Source organism: Hemiscyllium ocellatum, chromosome 47 (assembly GCF_020745735.1).
Source record: "Hemiscyllium ocellatum isolate sHemOce1 chromosome 47, sHemOce1.pat.X.cur, whole genome shotgun sequence".
Classification (NCBI taxonomy): Eukaryota; Metazoa; Chordata; class Chondrichthyes; order Orectolobiformes; family Hemiscylliidae; genus Hemiscyllium; species Hemiscyllium ocellatum.
Window position 1 is genome coordinate 4,240,059 of NC_083447.1, and position 27,938 is coordinate 4,267,996.

The 27,938-nt window shown below is 44.2% G+C and overlaps 1 protein-coding gene across 1 annotated transcript in view; it reads left to right on the forward strand.

Annotated features, from left to right (window-relative positions):
* Positions 1 to 27,938, forward strand: part of LOC132836688 (CAP-Gly domain-containing linker protein 3-like) — a 64,817-nt gene that overhangs the window by 18,810 nt on the left and 18,069 nt on the right. Inside the window, exons 4-13 of the mRNA XM_060856086.1 lie at positions 9,854 to 9,947; positions 11,204 to 11,365; positions 12,599 to 12,717; positions 13,862 to 14,098; positions 15,751 to 15,886; positions 17,367 to 17,495; positions 22,763 to 22,897; positions 25,145 to 25,268; positions 26,109 to 26,173; positions 26,788 to 26,860. Coding sequence (XP_060712069.1) covers positions 9,854 to 9,947; positions 11,204 to 11,365; positions 12,599 to 12,717; positions 13,862 to 14,098; positions 15,751 to 15,886; positions 17,367 to 17,495; positions 22,763 to 22,897; positions 25,145 to 25,268; positions 26,109 to 26,173; positions 26,788 to 26,860 — 1,274 coding nt within the window. The remainder of the gene's footprint in view (positions 1 to 9,853; positions 9,948 to 11,203; positions 11,366 to 12,598; positions 12,718 to 13,861; positions 14,099 to 15,750; positions 15,887 to 17,366; positions 17,496 to 22,762; positions 22,898 to 25,144; positions 25,269 to 26,108; positions 26,174 to 26,787; positions 26,861 to 27,938) is intronic.

Here is a 27,938-nt window from a genome sequence, read left to right on the forward strand (position 1 = left end):
ACAGATTTCAAACCAGCCGACTGTCTGGATTTATATGATATTGCTGTCCCCGATGATTTATTTCCACTTGGTTAAAGTGGTGCTGCTTGCTGTAATATGAACCATTCAGCTAACGGACATATCTGAAGCAGTAATTCAGGGAGAGAGCTGCACTTTGTGTTCAACGTTTAATCTGCTACAGGATGACATTGAGAGTTTTATTAACCCATCTCCAAATCCAATCACCTCTACTGGCAAAAGCCCTTTGCAAAGCCCATGTTTTTCAGCTACAGCTCCTACAAACCCTTCCCTAGGACGTTACATTTATTCCTTCGCCGATCTTATTTATTTTCTTGCCCTTTCTTGAACCTGAAAACTTTTCTCTTGTTGAAATTTTTAGCTGAATTAAAGTTGTTCAAACATGTGCCTGGTGTTTGAGCCTTCCCTCAAATCATCAAACGCCAAGGTGGGGGTCACAATGGGGGAAAGTTTGAGAGAGACTGAGTTGATGCCTCTGCTGAGCATCCTTTCATTTAAAAATTGGCCTTGCATGTGTTTCAGTGTGGGCCTTGGTTTGGATGTGGTCCTGTTGGATTTCCATACTGGCAGCATGATGACCAATGCCAGTCTGAGTGTGACTAACTGATCCTTGTTGCTATCCAGCCTGCACCTCTCAATGAGTTCATTTGCCCAATGTTTGGGTTGTAGCAGTTTCTTGTCAGAACGAATTGCAATCCAACCTCTAATAGTTTCACCAGTCAGGATTGTTGTTTGTTTTATTCTTTGACGGGATACCAGCAGAAACTGATTGGTCATGTCACTCGCAACATCAGCCCCAGGCTAATGTTTTGAGGCTGTCAGTTCGAATTCCACCATGGCAAAAGGTGAAATTCAAATTCAGTATGTTTTGTCACTAAAAAACTACATTATCATAAATACCTATCTGGTTCACTTTAGAGGAAGAGAATCTGTCACCCTTACCCAGTCTGGGCCCACAGTGTGACTCCAGACCCACAACAATGCTTTTAGCAGCCCTCAGAAATGGCTGAGTGAGCCTCTTCACTTAAGGGCAGATAAGGACAGGTGGTAAGTGCTGGCCTAGCCAATGATGCCCACATCCCATGAATGAGTTCTTAAAAAAAAAACCTTCTGCCACACAGCAGCAAGCTGTAAGGTCCTGACTTTGCAGAGTGTCAGCACTGAGTCAGTCAATGTAATGAGCAATCTTACAGACATTAAACCATGGATGAACCTCTCCAACACACTGAAACATTCAAACCATCAGTAGCTCACTAAACCACAGGCTGTGGATGCAGATGCATTGCAGGAGCTTTCTCATGGAAGGTCATGGACGCTGGAAGATTGTTTCCATTAGGTGGGGAGACTAGGACCCGTGGGCACAGCCTTAAAATTAGAGGAGGTCAATTTAAAATGGAAATGAGGAGACGTTGCTTCAGCCAGAGAGTGATGGGCCTGTGGAATTCATTGCCATGGAGTGCAGTGGAGGTTGGGATGTTAAATGTCTTCAAGATAGAGATTGATAAATTCTTTATCTCACAAGGAATTAAGGGCTATGGGGGAGAGTGTGGGTAAGTGGAGTTAAAATGCCCATCAGCCATGATTAAATGGCGGAGTGGACTCGATGGGCCTAATGGCCTTACTACCACTCCTGTGTCTTATGGTCTTATGGAGGGAGTGCAGTGTAGACTTACCTGAATGATACTAAACATGGATTCCAGGGGATGAATTGCAAGGAGAGATTGACTAATCTAGGGTTCTGTTCCCTTGCATTTACAAGGTCAATTGGTGATTTACTAACAGACATTAAAAGACATTGAGGATAGCTAGAGAGGAATTAATTCTGCTGACTGGGGGGTCCACATCTAGGGGACGGACTCCAAAAATTAGAACTAAACCTTACAGGAAACCCTCCTGCACTGAAAGGATGGTGGCACTCTGTAGTTCTCCTCTGCAAATGACAACTGATGCTTGATCAGTTAACTTCAAAATTGAGATTGATAGGTTTAAAGTCTGGTTGAAGATTTGTAGCTTGGGTGTCCGTTGTTGTGGTTCTGTTCGCCGAGCTGGAAGTTTTTGCTGCAAACGTTTCGTTCCCTGGCTAGGGAACATCATCAGTGCTATTGGAGCCTCCTGTGAAGCGCTGCTTTGATGTTTCTTCCGGTATTTATAGTGGTTTGTTCTTGCCACAATATGTCAAGTACAGACCTCAGCGGCAAGAACAAACCACTATAAATACCAGAAGAAACATCAAAGCAGCGCTTCACAGGAGGCTCCAATAGCACTGATGATGTTCCCTAGCCAGGGAACGAAACGTTTGCAGCAAAAACTTCCAGCTCGGCGAACAGAACCACAACAGATTGATAGGTTTTTGTTGCTAAAGGGTATTTAGGCCGAAACAGGTATGTAGAGGTAGGTCACAGATCAGCCATGAATCTATTGAATGGCAGGTCAAAGGTCAAGGTGCTTCTCCTGCTCCTGGATGTTTTACCTGCGATTGGGGATTGGTGACTGGTATTTACTCCATCCTGTATTGGACCCAACCCAGTGCTGTTTGCTCCTAAAATAGGAAGCATGCAGTCTCAGAGTTGGTGAGTGAAATACAAGTTATATCAACAAATAGATGATTAAAGGGTAGAGAACTAAAGTGATTATGGGGAGAGGAGCAAATACTTATGATTAAGATGCTGCTTATAGGAAGGATAATGACCATGAAGGAGGGGATGGGATGAATGGTCTGCTTTTGCGCTGTAATTACTGTCTGGGAGAGCAACAAAGCAGAATTCTCTGTCAGTTTGCTGTAAATTTGTAAGCTGCCAAAGTTGTTGTAGGAAATACAAAATTGAATGTTCCAGTATAGTGTTGTCTTCTGGGGTCAGGACTTATGACAAATTGGGACAGGGAGGTCCCTCCTGTAAGGGCAAAGTCTCAAACAGGTTCTTTGTCCTGCAAATAGCAAGTACAGAATCATTTCCCCCAAAGTTTCAAGCGGACTCCAGCATATGCATGATGGGCTGAATGGCCACCTTGTTTTGCCCCAAGTATAATGTAGATCGCTGCATACTGAATGTGAGCGATGCTGGTGTTGAGCACAGCAGGGGTCCTGGTAGAGGTCAAGAGCTCAGATCCCGAGGGGGCAAGTTGTGAAATTGAATTCAATAAAACCGGTTGATATGGAAGCTGACACAGAATTGGTAAATCATGAAATTTGTTGGGCTGTTGATAAAATGAAAAGCTAACAGGTTCACAAGTGCCCCCCAGGGGTGGGGGGGACCTGCCCTGTTCGTGCAGAGATTTGGCTGCTGATGGCTGTTCCCAAATCCTGTCTTTGTTAATATCTGTGGTAAAACTACTAATTGGTCATGATAACAACACGGTAATAAATTCAAGCAGTGTGCTCCACTCCTGAGGGTAAATAATTTGCCCCTTCCCTGGCCCTTGCATTGAAATGTACAAAAAAAATCTACAAGCAAGTTAAATAAATAAAACTGAAGAGATTTAAAGCAGAATACTTTGATTTGATTTAAAAGCTTTGATCAACACTCTAGCTGTCTCTGTTAAATTATCTGGCTGGAAATAGCTGAGAATCCCATTTCCCTGTGACCGATTTATTACAGACCTTATTGCACTCTTGCTGTTCTGTGACCCAGACATAAATCCCATGGTTTCTTCATAATTTAATTGTCAGATTGGTATTTACTATCTGGAGTCTCTGATATGACTCCCATATGGTTCAGTCAGGACTTGGAATTAGCAAATCCCTTCACTAAAAGTCTAACGCATTAGCTTAGGAAATAAATCAGCAAAGAAAATGCAATTTGGGAAAACTGTTGAGCATGATTGTCATGTTTTTTTCCTCTTTTATTCCTCCTCAACGTTTGGTTCCACAGTGCAGTGGGAGGCTGTTTGGTCCATCATAGGAAACAGTTGCAGTGGTAGACCATTCGGCCCCTCAAATCTGCTTCTGCCATTCAAACAGATTATGGCTAATCATCAACAGTTTCCCCATATTATTGATATTCAAAGGCATGGAAACCATAAGATTTTGGAACAGAAAAGATCATTCAGTTCAGTATAGTTGTGCAGGCTTTCTGAGCAAACTGTCCAATTAATAAATCTGCTCTGCTCTTTCCCCAAGCTCCTTTTTTTTAACCTTTGAAGTATTTACTCAATTCCTATTTGAAAGCTGTTTCTACTCCCTATCAGGCAGTTGTGGTACAGAATCGTAGTACCTCTCTTTCTAAAGAACAAAATCTCAACTCCGTCATTTGGTTGTTTGGACATTTATCTTAAATCTGTGTCCCTCTGGTTACTAACTGTCCTGGGATTGCAAACTGTTTCTCCCTATGTTTTCCATCAATACCCTTCATCATCGTGTTAAATCTCCCTTTAATTGTCTCTGCTCTAAGGAGAACAACCCCGCTTTCTCCAGTCTCTCTGCACTGCGACATTACTTGTGCCATTCCAGTCAATCACTTCTGAACTCTTGCCAAGATCCTAACATCCGTTCTACCACGTGGTATCGAGAATTGGACGCTATACGCCAACTGAGACCGAACCTGTGATATAAAAAGGAGATAATACATTTACATTTTAAATTTGGTTTTAATCCATTGGATTAGACAATTGAGGTTAATTCTGCCATGGTAAAGCAGCATGTGATTCAGTACCAAAATGCACCATCTAGTATAGGTCTGAGCCACATGAGCTGGTAAGATCCCAGTGTGAGCCACTGATCAGTCACCATTCAGTCAACCCTGTTGCAGGGAACATTGAGGTAGCATTCACCTGCGAGGTTTCCTCTTGCATGGTCTAATTTCCTGTCCACCTTCTCTTGCCATCTAGAGGCAGATGTGAAGAACAGCCACTTGGGAGGCAGGGTAGAGAAAAGAAACCCCTGTCAATGGGTCTACATTTGGGCACAGCATGTGTCAATGTGGCACGGTTGGGAGACCACTCACCTCTGACTCACCACAGCTTGTGGGCAGCAAGCTCGATTCCAGTGCTTCGATACCTAGATCGAGGGTGCTGCGAGAGTGGGGAGAAAATTCTTTGCGAGATATCCCAACCTTTGAAGATTTAATGCAGAATTGCAAGAGAAACAGGCCATTCAGCCCACCCAATCTGTGCTGGTATTTACATGCCACTTGAATCACATTCCATACTCAAATTTCTTCATTTCAGCCCCTCAGCATCTCTTTCTGTTCACGTTTCACTCTTGTACTCATTCAGCTTCCCTTTGAAAGCAAAATTAAAGCCCGTTGGATTGGGGCTAATGTATTGAGGTGGACAGAAAGTTGGCTGGCAGACAGAAAAGAGGGGTGACCTTATAGAGGTTATAAAATCATGAGGGAGATGGATAGGATAAATAGACGAGGCTTTTACCTGGGGTGGGGAAGTCCAGAACTAGAGGACATAGGTTTAGGGTGAGAGGGGAAAGATATAAAAAGGACCTAAGGGGCAACGTTTTCACGGAGAGGGTGGTACGTGTATGGAATGAGCAGCCAGAGGAAGTGGTGGAGGCTGGTACAATTGCAGCATTTAAAAGGCATCTGGATGGGGATATGAATAGGAAGGGTTTGGAGGGATATGGGCCGGGTGCTGGCAAATGGGAGTAAATTAGGGTGGGATATCTGGTTGGCGTGGATGAGTTGGACTGAAGGATCTGTTTCTGAGCTGTACATCTCTATGATGCCAAATGGATCTTTTTCTGAACGAGAGGGTGATTCACAAGGATCCTACCAAAACTCCAACTATTCACAATATATATTAATGACTTAGATGAGGGAACTAAATGTAATATCCCAACATTTGCAGATAACATAAAGCCAGGGGATGGGTCATCTGTGTGGAGGATGCAGGGATGTTGCAGTGTAGTTTGGACAGACTGAAGGGCATCTGCCTCTAGATAGCAAATGCATGGCAGATGCAGTATAATGTAAATAAACGTGAGGTTATCCACATTGGCAGCAAAAATAGGAGGGCGGATTATTATTTGAATAGCTGCAATTTGAGAGAGGGGAATGTTCGACGAGGCATGGGTGTGCCCGTTCACCAGTCACTGAGAGTAAAACTGCAGGTGCAACAGGCAGTGGAGAAAGCAAACTGTATATTGGCATTCCTTGTGAGAGGATTCAGGTACAGGAACAAGAATGTCTTGCTACAATTATACAGGGCATTGGTGAAGCCTCACCTGGAACACTGTGTGCAGTTTTGGTTTCCTTACCTGAGGAAGGATGCTCTGGTGATGAAGGGAGTGCAATGAAGGTTTACTGGACTGATTCCTAGGATGGCAGGGCTGATGTTTAGGATTGTATTCCCTAGACTTTAGAACAATGAGCCGAAACCCTACAGAAATCTATAAAATTCTAAGAGGAGTAAACAGGTTAAATGCAGGAAGAATGTTCCCGATAGTGGGGGGAGACCAGATCTAGAGGTCATACCTTAAGGATAAGGGGTAAACCTTTTAGGATTGAGATAACAAAAACTAACTTCACCCAGAGAGAGGTGAGCTTGTGGGATTCACTGCTGCACAAGGTAGCTGAGCCCAAAACATTTGTGTTTTCAAGAAGGAGGGAGGTATATCTCTTGTGGCTAAAGGGATCAAGGGATATGAGGGAGGAGGGAAGGGTTAGGATATTGAGCTTGATGATCAACCAGGATCATGATAAATGGGAGAGAGCAGTCTCAACGGATCAATTAGCCTGTTTCTGGTCCTGTCTTCTATATTTCTATCTCACTCTCTTCCTCAAGTCCATTCTGTGGTAACGAGTTCTTGCCTAACCATTCTTTGAATAAAGAAATTTCTCCTGACCTCCATTTTGTGACTGCTTTATACTTGAAGGTCCTAGTTTCAGAAGTGGAACCTATCCTCTCTGCATCTTCTCTGGTCCAACACACTTGTAAATTTTTAATACCTGTATGAGGTCTCTTGAAAATCTTTGCTTTCTTCATGAGAGAAAAACTCAGTCTGTTTGGTTATTCCTGATAGCTGTAATCCCTCAAGTCTGGTCCTTGTTAAAACTAGAAACAGTGGAGAAAGTTGAAAAATATCCTTCTTTATGAAATGAAGGTCAGGGTCCATCGTCTCCTTCTGTGAATCAGATAAGACTGGGGCACTTTTTAACCTGCTTGCTCTAGATTCAGTCCTGGTCCACTCCCACTGATTCCTGCAAACTCAGCAGCCACACGCCTAGAAAAAGTTAAAAATCACACAACAGCCGGTTACAGTCCAACAGGAAAGTACACGTTTTCGGAGCGCTGCTCCTTCATCAGGTTGTGTGATTTTTATCTTTGTCCAGCCCAGTCCAATACCGGCACCTCCACACCACACTCCTGGAAGCCATTGGGAGGCTTCAAGAATTGCAAACTTCTGCAAACAGGAACACAACTCGGATTCGGTTCAGATTCCCAATTTCTGCCCACCATCCCCACCCCCAGAAAAGCTGGGCCCAAGGGTTGCGCTCTGATTGCAGCCTAGGATTGTCCTTGCCACTCTCTAGTAGACCCATTGCAGTGGCTTAAAGATAAAGGGGAGGGAGTGATTTTTCCAATGTCCTGTCCAGCATTACTTTTTTCACACAACAAGGAGCAATTTAACATTGCATTCTTATCATTATTATTTGTGGGATCTTGCTGTGTGTAAAATGGCTGCCCGTTGGAAAAAGTCCCCTTGTACAGTGAACTGCGTTGCCTCGTTTTGAGTGGTGCGGGGAGGTGGATTGTAAATGTACCAGTTTTTGTCTCCTTTGCCAGTTTAATCAAGAATGATTTCTACAGTGGAACATGATCACCAGCCTGTGCATTACTGTCGTCTTTCTGTCTCGTCTATAAAAGAACTCATATAAAAGAACTCCGTTTTGTTATACGAGTGAGCGAAAGAGGCTGTTTATGAAGCATTACTGGGGTCAAGGGATGCTTTGAAAGGATGAGCATTGTTGGATGAAAGCTCAGGGGAACATTGATTTTTTTCAGAGCAGTATATTTTCTTAATGTGCAGTCAGTATTAACACTGTAAGAGTGGACTGTGACTGTATGTTAGTGATTGATTTTACACCAGATGCACTAGTCCCTGGTATAAAAGCTGAGATTATAACTGCTTGTTCAAATAGGAATAGTTAAATATTCAGGTATTCAAAGCTGGAATAAGGCAGGGGGACAATTATTTAACAGTTCCTTTTGTCCAAGGTTTGTTCCTTAAGGTTCCCCCCCCCCCACCAAACAGACTAATCTTTGGAGAAATATAGGATCAGAAGGTGGCTATTCAGTCCTTTGAAATTGTGGCTGACCTCTATCTCCATCTATCTGCCTTGGTTCACTAAATGTTCGTCTCCTTTTTAAATAAAACAAATCTATCAGTTTTCATACTTTCATTTAACTCCCTTCCTCACACCAGTTTTGTTTTGGTGGAGGGAGTTCCAAATTTCTATTGTCACTTGACGAGACTGCAGGGGAATTGTATCTAACAGTGTGTGTTTGTTGTGTGTAATGTGCCGCTGAGTCTGATGCATCACTTATTGCCATTCCAGCTGATATTCCTCTCAGTCTCGGAACAATGATTTGCCCTATCTCCTACTGCAGCTGAGATGTGCTGACCCAGCGCATGCTGGCTATACTGGTCTGTATTGCTCAGCTGGCAATGAATCATCATAGAGTCATACAGCACAGAAACAGACCCTTCGCGTTAACTTGATGAAGGGCTTTTGCCCGAAACGTCCATTTCGCTGCACTTTGGATGCTGCCTGATCTGCTGTGCTCTTCCATCACCACTAATCCAGAATCTGGTTTCCAGCATCTGCAGTCATTGTTTTTACCTTCGCTTTAACCAGTCCATGCTGACCATAATTTCAAACTAACCATATTCCTACCTACTTACTCCTGGCCCATATTCCTCCAAACCTTTCCTATTTGTGTCCTTACCCAAGCATCTTTCAAACATTATAACTGTGCCCACATCCACCACTTTCTCAGGAAGTTCATTCAAGTGCAAACTCCCTTCTGTGTAAAAAAAAATTGCCCCTTGTCTTTGTTAAATCTCTCTCCTCTCACCTTCAAAATATGCCTCTGGTCTTGAAATTCCTCATCCTAGAGAAATGACAACTACCTTTAATTCTATCTATATCCCTCACGATTTTATAAATCTCTGTAAAGTCACCTTCTAACCTCCTATACTCCAGTGAAAAACGTCCCAGCCTATCCAGCCTTTCTTAATAACTCAAACCTTCCATTTCTGGCAACATCCTGGTAAATCTCTTCTGAACCCTCTCTAGCTTAGGAGAGGGAAAGAAAGCTTGCCTTTATTTAGCACCTTATAGTCTCATGACAATGCCAAAGCACTTAACAGAGAATTAAAGGTTCTTGAAGTGGAGTCATTGCCGTGATATAGAAAATGCAGCAGCCAATTTGCACACAGCAAGATTCCATAAACAGCTGGCTGTATTATTGTTCTATTTGGAACTAATGTCAAAGTTGAGCCCTGATATTATTGAAGGCCAAAGCTATATTGCCGACTTCCACTCCTGTTGATGATTGAGAGACTAGTATTGGCTCAGGGCACTGAGGAGAAATGTGCTGTTTGAAGGAGTACCATGTTTTACTCTTTATCTCCACCTGAGAGGGGCAGACATCTTAAAGGAAAGCTAGCACCTCTGATAGTGTAGCACAACTGCGCTGGAGTCTCTGACTCGATAATTGATAATGAAACAACTTTACTGTACATTAACCTGTACTTAACCTTTCACCCTTCCTGCTTTCTAATGTGTGTCAGGCAGATTGGCATAACGTGACGAGGTGATTAAGGGGATTCTTGTTTGTTAGGTAACTCTGAGGTCTCCTCTTGCTCTTTCTGTTGATCCAGATTCTCAAGCGAGGTTGCCATGTGAACGATAGGGATGGACTGACCGACATGACTCTATTGCACTACGCCTGCAAGGCAGGAGCCCACGGAGTTGGTAGGTGGATGAACTATACAGCTGTAGGGGGTCCACCGAGATCTCTGAAAGGAAATGGGGAAGGGCTCATGCCTGAAACGTCGAATTTCCTATTCCTTGGATGCTGCCTAACCTGCTGTGCTTTAACCAGCAACACATTTTCAGCTGTGATCTCCAGCATCTGCAGACCTCATTTTTTACCCGAAAATGCAGCACCCACCTTGTTCCCAAATCTGACATCTATAGCAGGTTAAAAATGAACTTCACTCCCCCAACACCAACCTGGCCCTCCCAGAAAACACACAGTGAAGGCGTCGTTCTGTGAAATATGGAGTTTGTGTACTTATTATGAATTCCTTAACGAAGCAGAGCCTTAAGGGGTTTGTTGTTGCACTGAGGTGTATCCAATGAAACATCCAAAAGGTCCTACTTTTATGAAAAGTTCTGTTGCAGTCCCTTAAAGATAATCTAATTGCTGTAGCTTCATCCTCTTATAAATTCCAGCTCATCCAAAACTCTGCTACCAATGCACTAACTCACGCCTTCATTTAAACAACTTCTTTTTATGTCCACTCATCAAATTGGCTCCTAGTCCAATTTTAATTGAATTTTAAATTCTCAACCTCATGAACAGCTTGCTTTGGGATCTCTGTGCTCCTCCAGTTGCAGCCCCTTGAACATCCCTTAATTGTAATCACTCTACCATTTGTGAATGTGCTGAGACCCCAAATGCTGGAAGCTCCTCCTAAAACTCCTCCACTTACCCCCCCCCCCTTCAATTGAAATCTACCTCAGTGACAGCCTGAAACCTCCCTCACATGTCACATTTTGTTTGACTCCTGTGTGCAGTTTCTTGGGATATTTTATTTTGTTACAGGTGCTATGTAAATGAAAGTTGTTGATCATAGAATCCCTACAGTATGGACGCAGGCCATACAACCAATCAAGTTCACACTGACCCTCCGAAGAGCAGCACACCCAGACCCATCCCATCCTCTCCTTGTAACCCTGTATTTCCCATGGATAACCACCAAGCCTGCACTCTACAGGGTAATTTACCATGGCCAATCCACCCTAAACTGTGCATCTTTGGATTATGGGAGGAAACTGGAGCACCCGGAGGAAACCCACGCAGACACTGGGAGAATGTGCAACCCCCACACAGAGTGTAGCCCAAGGGTGGAATCGAACCCAGGTCCCTGGCGCTGTGAGGCAGCAGTGCTAACCATTGAGCCACCACCATTGATGGTAAGATCTGTCTCTGTTTCTGTGTCAAGGGGATCCTGTGGCTGCTGTGCGCCTGTGCAACCAGCTGATTTCTTTGGGAGCTGATGTCGGACTCCGTAGTCGCTGGACCAACATGAATGCCCTTCACTACGCCGCCTACTTTGATGTCCCAGAGATAGCCCGGATCCTCCTGAAGGCTCACAAATCGAAAGGTAGGGGATGGGCTTCCAACATTCTACCGGCTTCAGACTTCAGGTTGCTGCGGGCCTGGATTCTGTGTCAATCTTTCTCGCTCTATTTACTGAAAACTGAAACACCACGGCAAACTCTGTGGGTGATGGTTGTTTAGTTGTTACTAGTTGGGTTTGAAACCGAAAGCCTCAACTCTTTGTCAATCCAATGCTAAAACTCTGTTTTGTAGAATAACAGAAACATGACATGCAGAAGGAGGCTATTCAGCCCTCCAAGTCTGTACTATCTCTTTGAAAGCACATCTGGCAAATAAAGACCCTGTTATTGTCTCCTAGTTTCTGGCACATTTCTTTTGAGAATTATATAATTACTATACAATTCAAAGCAGGGCCTTGGGTAGTATTATAGAACAGAGAGATTTAGGGAGTTTGGGTACATAATTCTTTGAAGTTTGCTTCACACGTAGACAGAGTGGTTAAGAAGACATTTAGCATGTTTGCCTTCATCGCTCAGACCACTAAGTATAGGAGTTGAGATGCCATGTTGTGGTTGTATAGGACGTTGATGAAGTCACTTCTGGAGTACTGTGTCCGACGCTGGTCCCCTGTTATAGGAAGGATATTATTTAACTGGAGAAGGTTCAAAAGAGATTTACCAGAATGTTGCTGGAAATGAAGGGCTTGAGTTATATGGAGAGGATAGAGTATTGGAAGTTGAGGGGTGACCTCTCTCAAGGTTTATAAAATCATGAGTGGCATAGATGAGGTGAATAGCAGGTGTTTTCCAAGGGTAGGGGTTTCAAATCTAAGGGGGGTATTTTTAAGGTAAGAGGAGAAAGATTTAGAAAGTACAAATAATGTGAGGCAATTTTTTTATACAGAGAGTGGAACGTGCGCAGTATGACTTGCCAGAGAAATTGGTGGATGTGGGTACGTTACAATGTTTAAAAACATTTAGATAAGTTCGTGAATAAGAAATGTGTGGTGGGATATGGGCCAAGCACAGGCAGGTGGGACTAGTTTAGTTTGGGATTATGTTCAGCACGGGCGAGTTGGCCTGAAGGGTCTGTTTCCGTGTTGTATGACTCTGTGGGATATGGGCTATAATATTTCCTTAATGGCTCCTTGCATTTGAGATATGACCAATGCTCTAAAAGTAGGAACTTTCAATTTCCTATTTTTTTTTGGCAAAGTGTGATCTCCGGACTTGAGGTCTGTTTGCTGAAATATTTGTTCTCTGCTGTGTTTCCACAGTGCTGAACTCCACCTGCAGTGACTTCAATCACGGAACAGCCCTGCACATTGCAGCTTCTAACCTGTGCCTGGGAGCTGTAAAGTGTCTCCTTGAGCATGGGGCTAATCCAGCGGTCAGAGTAAGTGGAGAGCTCTTTGCTCAACTCCGACGTTCCCTCCTTCCCTCCTTTCCTGAAGGCCCTGGGTTACACAATAACCGGGAACTGCTGACTTGCACTTCACTGACTGTCCAATCCTCAGGTGAGTATACCCCTCAGATCCTCTTATCTGGCATCCACCCAGCCCATGGCTGATGGATTATGGCAAGTACCATTTTATACCACCCCCCTTATTTTGACCCAAAGAGTCCCGAATCCCATTGCATTGCCCCCCCAGTTGTTCCCCTAGCTTGTTATGTTGGATTTGTCGGCATAATTTCACAGGCTCCTTGTATGCAGGAGTAAATCTGCAGAAATTGCTGGAGAAACTCAATGGGTCTGGCAGCATCTGTGGAGAGAGAAGTAGAGTTAATGTTTCAGTGACCCTTCTTCAGAACTCAGTCTGCAAAATCTCCTACGAGGCTGCAGGTTGTGCTAAGTTTGAACAGAGCCAAACCCACTGTTTGTATTTTCAGTACAACTTGGTGTTTCACTTGGACCTGGTCAACCTGCTCACTGCCTTTCTGCCCTCAGACACGGCGCGTTTGCCCAGCTCCCTAGGCAGGCCCACGGTGATTTGGATCTCCCAGGAGATGATATTGCTGTGCTGGTTGTAATGGGCCAGGCGGGAAATTTCCCCTGCTGTCCACTCAAACATTTTGTTGATGACCATGTTTATGAGGCTCATAGCATTGGGCGAGATGCAGGGTTGGGGTGAACATGCTTTATGTACAGCATGTGTCCCAGCCACACTCAACAAATCCAATGTAAAGGCAGCTTGAAATCAACTGGAGAGACTGTAGTATAGCTCAGTGTCACTGGGCTAGTAATTCACAGTTAGCGGCCTGACTAACATGAGTTCAAATCCAACCACGTCCATTGGAAGAATTCTGTGCTGGGTCACTACCACCTTCCCAAGATCAGGGGGATGAACAGGAAAGGTTGGTCCAGTCAGCTATGTCCACGTTCCATGAAGGTGGAAAATGTGCTCCTTGGCTGTTGTAATGTTTTTGCTTGGGTTGCTTTCCCGGTCCTCGCCTTGTTGACCTCACAATAGTAAGAACTGCACTCCTACGTCTCTGTTCTTTCGAATGTTTAGACGTCTCGTTCTTTTCTAACCGAACAGAATCGGAAAGGACAGGTTCCGGCGGATGTGGTCCCTGACCCGATGGACATGACGCTGGACAAAGCTGAGGCTGCCATGGTTGCCAAGGAGCTGAAGCAGCTGCTGCTCGATGCGGTACCTCTGAGTTGTAACCTTCCCAAGGTCACCCTACCAAACTATGACAACATCCCTGGGAACCTGATGCTCACCTCATTGGGTCTCAAACTCGGGGACCGAGTCACCGTGGATACAGACAAGGTAAGGACATACTTTTGCAGAGTCCGAAGCTCACTGTAACGAGCTCTCCAACATCTGCTTTATAAATTGGAAGTCTTGTGACATTGCTGTGGCTTTAAAGGCCACATTGTCCAGGTCTCTTTTGAAGAGAGGTAGCAGGCAGCTTGAGAGGCCTTGGGTTTTTTTTAATGCAGACTGAATGGGTGTGGCCAGCTCTCACACATCAGGATTTCTGGGTTTTGGTTTATTTCAGTAACATCAGAAACTACTGGAATGTCAACAGTGTTGGGAGTTTCAGTGAATGCCTCCTGGCTGCTACTCTCTCTCTAAATTTTCTCTTGGAAGTTTTTCCCTCCTGGATTGGAGAACTTCATGTGAGACTCTCTGTCTGAATTTTCCTTTATTCCAAGGGGAGTGTTTATGGGATGTTACTGAATTGGAACAGTTAATTAGTAACAGTTACTTATCTACTATTCTGTTAAGTTTTCTAATAGACTTAAGTTATTCTAAATAACTCTTTCTTTGGTCTTTTTTTGTAACTGCAGTGTTTAAATAAATTGTGTTTTGTTTAACATCGAGGAGTTTGACCAGTACATCTGAAACAGGCACTTGATATTTGCCTTTAGAATAAAAAGTGTTAGAATCTAGGCTACCTTCTTAAGATGTTTTGAAGGGGTCTGGTCTGGTTCTCAACAGTCTGGTAGACAAGGAATGGTTTTTACCTTGAGAGAGCTCGGTATGGAGCTGAGGCCTATAATCCAGAAAGTGGGGAGAGGTCAACCAACCGTGTGTAATTGTATATTAGAGTGAATTATAGTCTCGTGTGGTGCAGAGATATTGTTCCTACCTCAGGACTAGGAGCCCCATGTTCAACAGGGGAGGTGATGGCCCAGTGGTATTATCGCTGGACTGTTAATCCAGAGACTCAGGGAACATTCTGGGGAGCCCGGTTTGAATCCAGCTACAGCAGATGGTGGAATTAGAACTCAATGAAAAAAACATCTGGAATTAAGAGTAAATTGATGACCACAAATCCATTGTCGATTGTCAGGAAACACTTAGCTGGTTCACTAACGTTCCTTACCTGGTCTCATGTACATGTGGTTCCAGACCCACAGCAAGATGGTTGACTCTTAATTGTCATCTGGGCAATTAGGGATGGGTAATAAATGCTGACATAGCCAGTGATGTCCTCCCTCCATGAATGAAGAAAGTTCAATTTGCTCAGAGGTGTATAATAACGTCTCGAAACAGTTTAGTTAGTAAATATTGAAGGTGAATGAATTGACGAAGGCTTGGAGAGGTAGGGAGATCTTGGGTTTGGCTCATCTCTTGTAAAGCATCCCCAAGTACCTCGCAAATGTTTGTGGTTCATTTTTCTGTGCACCATAAATGCAGAAACTACTCTGAGTCCAGCAAAATTCCTCAAGACCAATGGTTGGTCAATCTGGGTTTTTGGTCAAGGGGGGAGTTTTGACCTTACAGTGAGAGCTGTACCACACATTGTGATCTGGGTCACATGCTCAAATTCTAGGGTAGGGTTTGATCACAGAACTTCTTTGTTCAAAAAGGGAGAGGGTTTTGGATTGGGCCAAGGTGAATTTGCCATCTCACCTCAAGCTGTGTGTCTCCTGGAGACTGAAACCTTTGATTTGTTTCTCCACTTGTTCTAGGCTGGAACGCTGCGATTCTGTGGCACCACTGAGTTTGCCAGTGGACAGTGGGTTGGCGTCGAGCTAGATGAGCCCGAAGGGAAGAATGATGGCAGTGTTGGAGGAATAAGCTACTTCATTTGCCCTCCGAAACATGGTGAGGGATAGCTTGTTCACTGGCTGAGGGATTGGTCCTAGAGTCAGAGTCGTACAGCATCGAAACAGACTCCTTGAAAACAGACCAGTCCATGCCAAACATAATCCTAAACTAAACTAGTCCCACCTTCATGCTCCTGGTCCACATCCCTCCAAACCTTTCCCTATTCATGAACTTATCTAAAAGTCTTTTAAACGTTGTAATTGTACCCACATCTACCACTTCCTCAGAAAGTTCATTCCACATGTGAACCACCCTCTGTGTAAAAAATGTGCACCACAAGTCTTTTTTAAATCTCTCTCCTCTCACCTTAAAAATGTGCCTCCTTGCCATGAAATCCCCCACCCTAGGAAAAAGACACCTATCATTAACCCTATCTGTGCCGCTCATGATTTTATAAATTTCTGTAAGTCACCTCTCAACCTCTTACGCTGCAGTGAAAAAAGTCCTAGCCTATCCGGCCTTTTGGTTGTTTTAGCCTTCTAAGAGATCCTCCTTCATTCTTTTAAACTCCAGTGAATATAGTCCTAACCAATCCAGTCTGTCTTCGTACATCAGTCCTGCTGTCCCAGCAATAAGTCTTCATCACACTCCCTCCTTCGCCAGGATGTCCTTCCTGAGATAAAGAGATCAAAATTGCACATAATACTCCAAATGTGGTCTCACCATGGCCCCTATAACACAGCAACAAGACAACCCTGTGCCTGTGATTGAATCCTCTTGCTTTGAAGGCCAGCATCCCAGTTGCCTTACTGATTGCTGTACCTGCAATGCCTACTGTCAGTGATTGATGTGTAAGGGCGCCCAGTTCTTATTGCACCTCTCCCTTTCCCAATCTGCCACCATTCAGATAGCAATCTGCTTCCCTGCTTTTGCTACCAAAATGGATAATTGCACATTTACATACATTATACATTATCTGCCATGTATTTGCCCACTCAGTCAAGTTGTCTAAATCACACTGAAGCAACCCTGCATCCTCCCCACAGCTCACTCTTCCACCCAACTGTATGTTGGCTGCAAACTTGGAGATATTACATCTAGTTCTCTAATTTCAGTCATTAATGTAGATTGTGAATAGCTAGGGTCCGTGCAATGTGCATTCTGCTGGTACCTTGCTAGTCACTGTCTGCTCTCAGAAAATGACATGTTCCTAATCTTTGTTTTCTTGTTGGCCAGCCAATTCTTTCCATGTCGGCACACTGTCCCTCATCCCTGAATGCTTAATTTCACTCGCTAATCTCATACGTGGGACTTTATTGCAAGCCTTTGGACAGTTCAAATAAACCAGATCCACTTGCTCCCCCTTAACAACCTGACTAGTTACATGCTTGAAAATTTCCATGATTTTGGTGAACCTTGCATCCAATCCTGTCACTGATTTTCAAGTACCTTGCTGTTTAACTCTTTTATAATGGATTCTAATGATTTTCCCCTGCCTGATGTCAGGATAACTTGGTTTTTGTGCTTTATTTTCCAGGTTATTTTTCCCCAGTGTCTAAAATCAGTAAAGCTCCCGATCAGACCCCGTCTTCTGTAACCTCGACACCTAAAACTCCCAGAATGGATTTCTCTCGAATGACAGGGAAGATGAAGAAAGATAAAAAAGGTGTGTGTGTCTCAAATTGTATTTCCACCTGTTCGCTGAATATATATACAACGTTCACCCTTGGTGTGTACAGAGGAACCCCGATTATCCAAATATCAATTATCCAAATCTTGGATTATCTGAAGAAGATCTCAAGGTCCCAATAGAAACATTACATCGAAGAGATGTTTCCAACACTGATCGCACCTTTTGTTTACATGATTAAAAGTGAACTCGGCTTACTGTGAAATGCTGCCAAGAACAGCCATTGATGGGAGCCCTGGCACTGTCTCTAAATGACTGATCCCCTGCCCTCCCTCCCTCCCCACACGCTTTCCTTGGAGTTTTAAACCCCGATTCCCCAGATAATCTCTCCAACGTTGGCCTGTAGAGGGCAAAGGTGGATCTTGTCAAAACGTTGCAGTGTGTGTGTGCGTGTATGTGTGCGTGCGTGCATGTGTGTGTGTGGCCTGACTCATGCCCCCACCCCAACAAAGGCAGCAGCAGTCTTGTTGTGGGTGTCCAGTCCGGCTGCCCTAGAGGTGGGGGAGGGAGCGGGGTTGGTGGGGATGGGGGCAGAGTTGGATGGGGGCGGGGGTCTGTGTTGGATGGGGTTTCAGGGCAGCCGGGGGTGCAGGCTGGGGGCTGATGGGGGGTTGGTGTTATGTAGTTATTCACATTAATCAGTTTGCATTCAGGAGAATCCCACAAATTGCAACGAGATGAAAGGCCAGTGAGCCTAATGAAAATAGTAAATGCTGAGAAAAACAGAGATAACTTTGGAACTCTGATATCTGGACTCTCTCTCCACAGATACTGCCAATTCTGCTGAGTTTCTCCAGTATTTTCTGTCTTTTATTTCAGACTTGCAGCATCTGCAGTATTTTGCTACTATTTGCTTGTTTTGTGCTGTGAAGTTTGACCCCCTACCCCAGATAACTCCCCTTTCTTTCAATGCTGGGGGGGGCCATCATCTTTATTTAAAGCAATCACCAATGAATGACTGTAACACAGTGACATTATCATTCTCTGGTAGAGGTCAGCTTTCTGCTCAGTGGTTAGCACTGCTGCCTCACAGTGCCAGGAAACCCAGTTCGATTTGGGTGACTGTTTGTGTGAAGTTTGCACATTCTCCCCATGCCTGTGTGGGTTTGCTCTGGTTTCCTCCCACAGGCCAAAGATGTGCAGGTTAGGGTGGATTGGCGATGGGAAATGCAGTGTTACTGGGAAAGGGTGAAAGGGTGAGTCTGGGTGAGATGCTCTTCAGAGGGTCAGTGTGGACTCGATGGGCTGAATAGCCTGCTTCCTCACTGTAGGGATTCTAAGTACAGAACAACCTCAGTTATCCATGCATGAATTATCCGAAATTTGAATTATTTGAACAAGATCTCAAGGTCCCATAAATGCTCCTTTGTTTACGATCAGATCAGTTATCTGAACAATAAGTTTTTTCTGAACAAAATACTGCCCACCTGTCTTATTTGGATAATCGAGGTTGTTCTGTAATAATGTTTCCTTGGTTAGTACCTTTGGCCCTCAGATTAAGGAGTCAGCTGAGGGACAACCCTTGTGACAATGCAGCACTCTCCCAGTACTCCGTAGGGAATGTCCACTCGAGGGGGTGCAGTGATCCATTGAGACATAACTGGGCCGGAATTGGCACTTTGCCAAGTTCCGATAACATCATCTGTTACTTTGTCATAGAAGTATATGGAAACAGGCCATTCAGCCCAACAAGTCAACACCAGCCCTCCAAAGAGTAACCCAACCAGTCCCATTCTCCTACTCTATTATCATACATTTACCCCTGACTAATGCACCTAACCCACCCATCCCTGAACATGATAAGCAATTTAGCACGACCAATTCACCTAAGCTGCACATCTTTGGATTGTGGGAGGAAACTGGAGCACCTGGAGGGAACACCCACGGACAGAGGGAGAATGTGCAAACTCCACACAGACAGTCGCTGAGGTTGGAATCGAACCCGGCTCCCTAGCCGCTATGAGTCAGCAGTGCTAATCACTGAGTCACTGTGCCGCCCAACTTTATCTTGCAGATCATCTTGGGCTTAAACATTTTGTGACCATGGTTTGTGAAAGCCAGTGCGAATGTTTTATAAGAAACATGACCTTACCAGCAGTGCCTAGCATCATTTAAAGTTTCTAGTGTATATTGAGAAGTTACAATGAGTGGGCAGTAATAGACACCCAGTGGAGTGTTCAAACATATCGAAGCTCCATTTTGATATATTTTGCTGTAATGTAGGTTGATTTGTTAATATGCCTGAAACATTGACTCTCGTGCTCCTTGGATACTGCCTGACCCGCTGTGCTTTTCCAGTGCCACACTTTTCAATCCAAATAAAATGAATTAGTGTCACAGCCTGTACAATATAATGGAACTGTACGAATGGTTATAAAATATTAATGTTTATTAAGGGTTCATGTGCTATGGTGTGATTTTGTCACTTTACAGGCTCAGTATATGTGATAACTTTCCAATAATACATGCCTAAATTTAAATCCATCTGAACATACAGGTTTGAGCAAATATTCTTATTAAGGGAATATAGACTCCATTACATACAAAAAAAAATTAGGAGCAGGAGTAGGCCATTCCGCCCCTTAAGCCTACTGAATAAGATGGTGACTGATTGATTGGTTTGTGTTATGAATTCCCCACTCCCATCTCTGCCCTGATAACATGGGTTTATGTTCAGCAAGGAGATCAGTCTATTTCCACGTCAGAAATATGCAATGACCCTGCCTGTGAAGCAGAGAGTTTCAAACTCGCATACCCCTCTGAGAGAAGGAAAACTCTCTTCATCTCTGCCCCAAAAAGGTGACCTCCAATTTTCCTTATGCTATGATCCCAGCTGATGTTATCATTGGACAAGTCAGATCCCAAAGTGAAATCTGGCTTGATTAATCAAGTTCTGTTTTAGTTTTTATTCACTGAAGGCAGTCTTTCACTAAAACATAAACATGCAATGCAACAGCTTTGGTTTTGAATAGAAGTTTCCTTCACAAACAAATGAGGCTAGAATAAAACCACCTATTTACATAAAACACAAATTGGAAGATTTTTCAATTCTGGGTCTTAAAGAGTTTGATAACCTCTTCCATGATCATTAATACAGTTGAGCTCAGACTTTCTCAGCTTCACATGACCCTTCCAGGGTTCTGGTCTGGAGCTCTCAAGCTAAAACCCATACACTGAGGAAATCTATTTTCTGTTTCAAACTAATTCCTTTCTCTAGGAGAAATGTTTTGTATATCTAACCTCAGCTAGGACTTATTCAAATGGAAACAAAATGGCTGTCCACTCTCTGGGGATTTCTCCTCGACAAAAAAGCTTAATTTTTCTAAACCAAAAGAACGCTAATGTTTGTCAATGTTTGCTTCCTCTGGTCATAAAACTCTCACAATACAAACAAATTACCATTATCACTCCAGGAGCCATCTCACTCTCATATTTGTTACAAAAACCAGTTTTAGAAAAGTTAACAAATTAATTATTTAACCACTTCATACATACAGACCAAAATAATTCATCAGTTCAAGTCCACAATGTAAAACAGACTATTATATATCATATTCTGGATCAATGGTGCTGGAAGAGCACAGCAGTTCAGGCAGCATCCAACGAGCAGCGAAATCGGAGTTGAAATGTTGGGCCACGGGGCGGTGTGGTTGATTGGTGCGGGTATCTCAGAGATGTTCCCTAAAGTGCTCTGCTAGGAGGCGCCCAGTCTCCCCAGTGTAGAGGAGACCGCATCGGGAGCAACGGATACAATAAATGATATTAGTGGATGTGCAGGTAAAACTTTGATGGATGTGGAAGGCTCCTTTAGGGCCTTGGATAGAGATGAGAGAGGAGGTGTTCCTGCGGTGGCAGGGGAAAGTGCCAGGATGGGAGGGTGGGTCGTAGGGGGGGCGTGGACCTGACCAGGTAGTCACGGAGGGAATGGTCTTTGCGGAAGGTGGAAAGGGGTGGGGAGGGAAATATATCCCTGGTGATGGGGTCTTTTTGGAGGTGGCGGAAATGTCGGCGGATGATTTGGTTTATGCGAAGGTTGGTAGGATGGAAGGTGAGCACCAGGGGCGTTCTGTCCTTGTTACGGTTGGAGGGATGGGGTCTGAGGGTGGAGGTGCGGGATGTGGACGAGATGCGTTGGAGGGCATCTTTAACCATGTGGGAAGGGAAATTGCGGTCTCTAAAGAAGGAGGCCATCTGGTGTGTTCTATGGTGGAACTGGTCCTCCTGGGAGCAGATACGGCGGAGGCAGAGGAATTGGGAATACGGGATGGCATTTTTTCAAGAGATAGGGTGGGAAGAGGTGTAATCCAAGTAGCTGTGGGAGTCGGTGGGTTTGTATAAAATGTCAGTGTCAAGTCGGTCATCATTAATGGAGATGGAGAGGTCCAGGAAGGGGAGGGAGGTGTCAGAGATGGTCCAGGTAAATTTAAGGTCAGGGTGGAATGTGTTGGTGAAGTTGATGAATTGCTCAACCTCCTCGCGGGAGCACAAGGTGGCACCAATGCAGTCATCAATGTAGCAGAGGAAGAGGTGGGGAGTGGTGCCGGTGTAATTACAGAAGATCAACTGTTCTATGTAGCCAACAAAGAGACAGACATAGCTGGGGCCCATACGTGTGCCCATGGCTATTCCTTTGGTCTGGAGGAAGTGGGAGGATTCAAAGGAGAAATTGTTAAGGGTGAAGACCAGTTCGGCCAAACGAATGAGAGTGTCGGTGGAAGGGTACTGTTGGGGACGTCTGGAGAGGGAAAAACGGAGAGCTTGGAGGCCCTGGTCATGGCGGATGGAGGTGTAGAGGGATTGGATTTCCATGATGAAGATGAGGTGTTGTGGGCCGGGGAAACGGAAGTCTTGGAGGAGGTGGAGGGCATGGGTGGTGTCTCGAACGAATGTTGGGAGTTTCTGGACTAGGGGGGATAGGACAGTATCGAGGTAGGTAGAGATGAGTTCAGTGGGGCAGGAGCATGCTGAGACAATGGGTCAGCCAGGGTGGTCAGGCTTGTGGATCTTGGGAAGGAGGTAGAACCGGGGAGTGCGGGGTTCCCGGACTATGAGGTTGGAAGCTGTGGGTGGGAGATCTCCTGAGGTGATGAGATTCTGTATGGTCTGGGAGATGATGGTTTGGTGATGGCGCCAAAATAATGGCCAATTTAGGCCCCAAAATAATGACAGATAATTGATCTCACCCAGCCTGGTGTCTACATTGCTATCACCCCCAGTTTATCCCTCTCCCTCTCTCTTCTCAGCCTTGAGAAGGAAGTCCTTGTCAGTGGGAAGCCTTGATCGAGAAGGTGTGAAGATCGAGATTGGAGACCAAGTGTTGGTTGCGGGTCAGAAACCAGGAATAATTCGGTATTACGGTAAAACAGACTTTGCTCCAGGTGAGTGAAGTCATTAAGAGATATTCGGAGTGTCTTGTGGGCTTTCAATCGTGGGGACATGGTACTTAGAAGCACGAGTAGAGCATCTGGTGCTTTAAGCCTGTTCCACCATTCAATAAGACCATTGTTGATCTGAATGTGGTATCAGCTCATCTTCCCGTATGTGCCCCACAAGACTTCCCTCCCTTTGTTGATCAGAAATGTGTCTAAATCAACCTTGAATAAATTCAATGACAGCACCTCCACAGCTGGTGAATTCCATAGAGTCATGTCTTTCTGAGAGAAATTTCTAATTTTGCCTGGCTTCCATTTTATTCTTAAACTGTGTGCTTGTTCTAGTTTGCCTAATAAGAAAAACAGCTTTCACTCTGTTCAGTCCCTTCGGGATCTTTATAAGTTTCAATAAGATCACTTATGAACTTATTATTTACTCCAATGGTTTAAGTCCCAATCTGTTCATGCTTTCCTCTTCCTAGGGGAGGGCAGTGTTCTGATGGTAATACCACTGGGCTAGTAATCCAGAATGCCAGGCTAATATTCTGAGGAATCCCACCATGGCAGATTGTGACATTTGTATTCAGCAAAAAGCAAGTCTAATGGTGTCAATTGTCATGAAAACCCACCTGGTTCACTAATACTCTAATCTAACATCTTTACCTGGTCTGACCTACATGTGATGCCAGGCCCACAACAATGTGGTCAACTCTTAACTGCCCTCTGGGCAATTAGGGATTGGCAATAAATACCGGGTCACCAATGACATCCTATGAATGAATAAAAACTGATAAGACCTTTAACCCAGGAATTAGTTAATGTTACATTGTTGTGTCACGGTCCCTACCGGATATTGACCATCAGAACTTGCTCATGTCTTGCCTTGGAATGTTGCTGGTGCTCAGGGAAAGGTTTAGAGCACTGACTGTCCTCGTCCCAGAGAGACTGATTAGTCTGTTCTGAAAACACCAAGCAAATCTAGGATGTGAGTTGAGGTAATCAATGCACACAGATCAAATAAGGTTTCTTGTCTTATATACCAATTTTATTTCACAACTTCATGTCACTGTAACTCATACCAGCTTTTCATTGAAGTTTTATTTAATAATTGAGTTTGAATTCATAAACTGGTGGATTCTAAACCATATCTGCAGAGTGTTAGTACTCCCTTTGGATTATTAGTCCAGTGTAGAGCTGTTGTCTAGGGGTCTGAAAGGGTTAACAATGAGGAATGTCATAAGCACCATCCACTATGATGATATTGTCATGTGGTCTTGATGGCAGAACAGCTTATGTTCTTGAAGAGTTAACTCCCAACCTCTGATCCTCAACATCCCATATAGATTTTCTAATCATCCTGTTCCGAGATGGTATTACACACCTCTGGAGCAACTTGAGTCCGGGCTTTCTGTCTGAGAGATAGGAACACTGCTACTGCAATAGAAGAGACCCCAAAGTCTATCACAATATCTAACAATGTCTCTTACATCGAACTAATTTTTTTACTAGTTGCTAATAAGCAGTAAACCACATCTTGTTAACTGCGAGTGACCCTCTAGTCAGACCAAGAAGTGGTTTTCCTCTGTCATATTGGACCAAGCAGGTGCTATAATTTCCTCAACTTTAAAGAGGTTGGTGGCAGCTACCTTGATCACAAGGGGCAGCTGTTGATACAGCATAAAGAACTGGCTCTGCCCAAAAGTGAAATCTCCAATGAGCTGGGTTACCAGTTGGCACAGCAATAAAGTCAACACCACTTTCTCGAGGATACCAAGGGATGGGCAGTAAATGCTGACCCAGCCAGCAATGTCCTTGTCCTGTTAAATGTTTAACATAGTTTGGATATTATTAAAGAGATAACGGATTACTTGTGTTAATCCACAGAGCAATTGCCCCCCCCACCCGTGAATTGTGATTGCTTAATGACTGGTATTTGCAACTTTTTAAATGTCCAGTCCTGTTCTTGGATATTGCAAATTCCTTAAGTATTACGAATAAAGGAGCCAGGATTAAGAGGGCAGAGCTGTTAGTTCTAGCAACCTCTTCTTCTGCTGAGAGGTTGTGAGATTTGAACTGTTTTAACTCTACATTCCTTTCTCTTGACCTGCTGAATGTTTCCAGCACACTTCCAAGATTAATTTGTGTCTTTTTTTCTCTCTGGGACTTTAGACAGACAGTGATCCTTAGAAAAGTGTTAGCTGCTACCTGTTTTCTCCATTGGTTATTCATACCAGGTCAATATTTCCCTCGCAGGGTACTGGTACGGTATCGAGCTGGACAAGGCGACTGGGAAGCACGATGGCTCAGTGTTTGGTGTCCGGTATTACACCTGCTCTCCAAAATATGGCGTGTTTGCCCCTCCTTCCAGGGTGCAGAGGTAACTTTCACTAGTCATTATTTTGTATGTGCTGAAAATGTGTTGCTGGAAAAGCGCAGCAGGTCAGGCAGCAACATCCTGTTCCTTGGATGCTGCCTGACCTGCTGCGCTTTTCCAGCAACACAATTTCAGCTCTGATCTCCAGCATCTGCAGACCTCACTTTCTCCTCGATTATTTTGTATGTCTAAAGATTTATGGGACCCATGCATTGCAGGCTAATTTGAACTGCCCTTGATTACACGCAGAGTTGGATATTTTTGTTTCTTTTTCCAGCTGAGAAATTGGCTTTCATTGACCCGGAGCATAAAGATATTGCCTGACAGAACCTAAGACAATGTTGGCTTCTTCTGATGTCCTATCTTGACAGTGTCACCTGTGGCTTAGTGCCTCATGAATCACTGTAGAGTCTGTTAGCAACCAGTTAGAGAAATGTCTGAAAGTCTTATTGTTTCACGATCCATTGTGGAGAAAGTGAGGTCTGCAGATGCTGGAGATCAGAACTGAAAATGTGTTGCTGGAAAAGCGCGGCAGGTCAGGCAGCATCCAAGGAACAGGAGATTCGACGTTTCGGGCATAAGCCCTTCTTCAGGAATTCCTCAAGAAGGGCTTATGCCGGAAACGTCGATTTTCCTGCTCCTTGGATGCTGCCTGACCTGCCGCGCTTTTCCAGCAACACATTTTCAGCTCTGATATCCATTGTGGTCAGGCCTAACAGACACACAACTCTCAGTGCTCCATTCCAACAAAATATAGACCAGGAATTGCAGAAAATTGTCCCCACATGTCATTGTTTGGAGATGTATCAAATGAATAGTTTTTTTCTTCTTTCTCTGCTGCAGGATTGGTGGCCCTAAGGGACCCCCAGGTGATGGGACCGTTGGCAAAAAAATTCACCAAGTAACAAGTAAGTTGAGGTGACATCACTCAAATTTAAAAAAAAACTGGTTTATTATTAAAAGCAGAGAAGTGTAGAGCTCAGGAGGACGTTATTTGGCCCGGCGTTCCTGTGCTGGCTTGCTGAAGGAGTGATCCTGTTCATCTCAGTCCTCTATTTTTTCACTGCACCTTTCAAATGTTAAGCTGGAGGATGGGAATTTGTGGATTGTGAAAGGGCAGGGGTTCCACAGCTCTGGGATCCTCCGGAACGGGTGAGAGATTGTACAGCGAATCTGAATTTTAATGTAAAGAGGATGCGGGGAGTTTGAAACGGTTAGTCACATGGATTGGATTCTACACTGTTTCATGTTTTTGGAGTCACATCACTGAAAGCTGGTTGGACCACATTAAAACATTTTAAAAGATTCTTAATGGTCACTTGAAAAACAACTTTGATTTCCTCAGAGTGGATCCCAGGACTAACAGAGAAACGTGCTGACCTACTGCCCCCAGTCCTGTATTTGAGTAAAACTCAAAACAGTTATTGCAGGTGACGGCTACTTGGAGTGAGATTTGGATCAGTTCCAGCGTGCGTGTGGTAGCTGTGACTTGATCTCGATCTCCACCTTTTTGTTTCTACAGTGACTCAACCCAAGAGAAATTTAGCAGCTGTGAGGACTCCCAAAGACATCACATCAGAGAGCTCCATATCCAGGTAATGTGTCGTCCTGCATTGTTCAAGAATGCTGTATGCATCTTATAAATAAGAAGGGATAGAATAGAGAATGTACTTCTGCTTTTTCTCCTTCCTGACCTTGCAACCTAATATTCCAATGTTAGACAGGAACACATCTCTCATTTCTCCTTCCTGAAATTTCTCAAGACATCTCTTATGTCTTGTCTCTTCACCCCTCTGAGCCACGTTCTTGCTCCCATCAGGTCTCAACTTGGGGTACTTTGAACAACCAGTGGAATGAGCTCCTTGTGATTACCCATGCTCATGTGGAATCAAAATTCAGGCTGACTAGTGCAAATGCAGGATGTTCTCCCTTGCCTAGCCCAGGGATGGAGGTGGCGGGGATGATATGGAATGAGGAGAAAGTGAGGACTGCAGATGCTGGAGATCAGAGCTGAAAAATGTATTGCTGGAAAAGCGCAGCTGGTCAGGCAGCATCCAAGGAGCAGGAAATCGACGTTTCAGGCATAAGCCCTTCTTCAGGAATCCTGAAGAAGGGCTCATGCCCGAAACGTCGATTCTCCTGCTCCTTGGATGCTGCCTGACCTGCTGCGCTTTTCCAGCAACACATGATACAGAATGACACTTCTGCACTGGCTGAGTTCAGTTAACATTTCTTTACTCATTCAGTGGGCGTGAGTGCCATTGGCTGGGCCAACATTTATTCCCATCCCTCCTAAATGTGAGCTGTCTTCTCAAACAGTTGCTTGGTGTGCTGTTACTGAGGTAATTCCAAAATTTTGACCCAGTGACAGTGAGGAAACGGCGATACATCTACAAGTCAGAGTGGTGAATGGCTTGAAGGGGAACTTGCAGATGGTGGTGTTCCCGTATATCTGCTGCCCTTGTCCTTTTGGGAGGTCGTGGGTTTGAAATGTGCTGTTGGAGGAGGCTTAGAAGATAGAACAGTATGGCACAGGAACAGGCCATTTGGTAAGGATGGAACTTACCTTCCCTAAAGGGCATTAGAAAATCAGATGGGTTTTTCTGACGATTGATAATGAATTCACGGTCATCATTAGATTCCTAATTCCAGATTTTGTTTTTGCTGAATTCA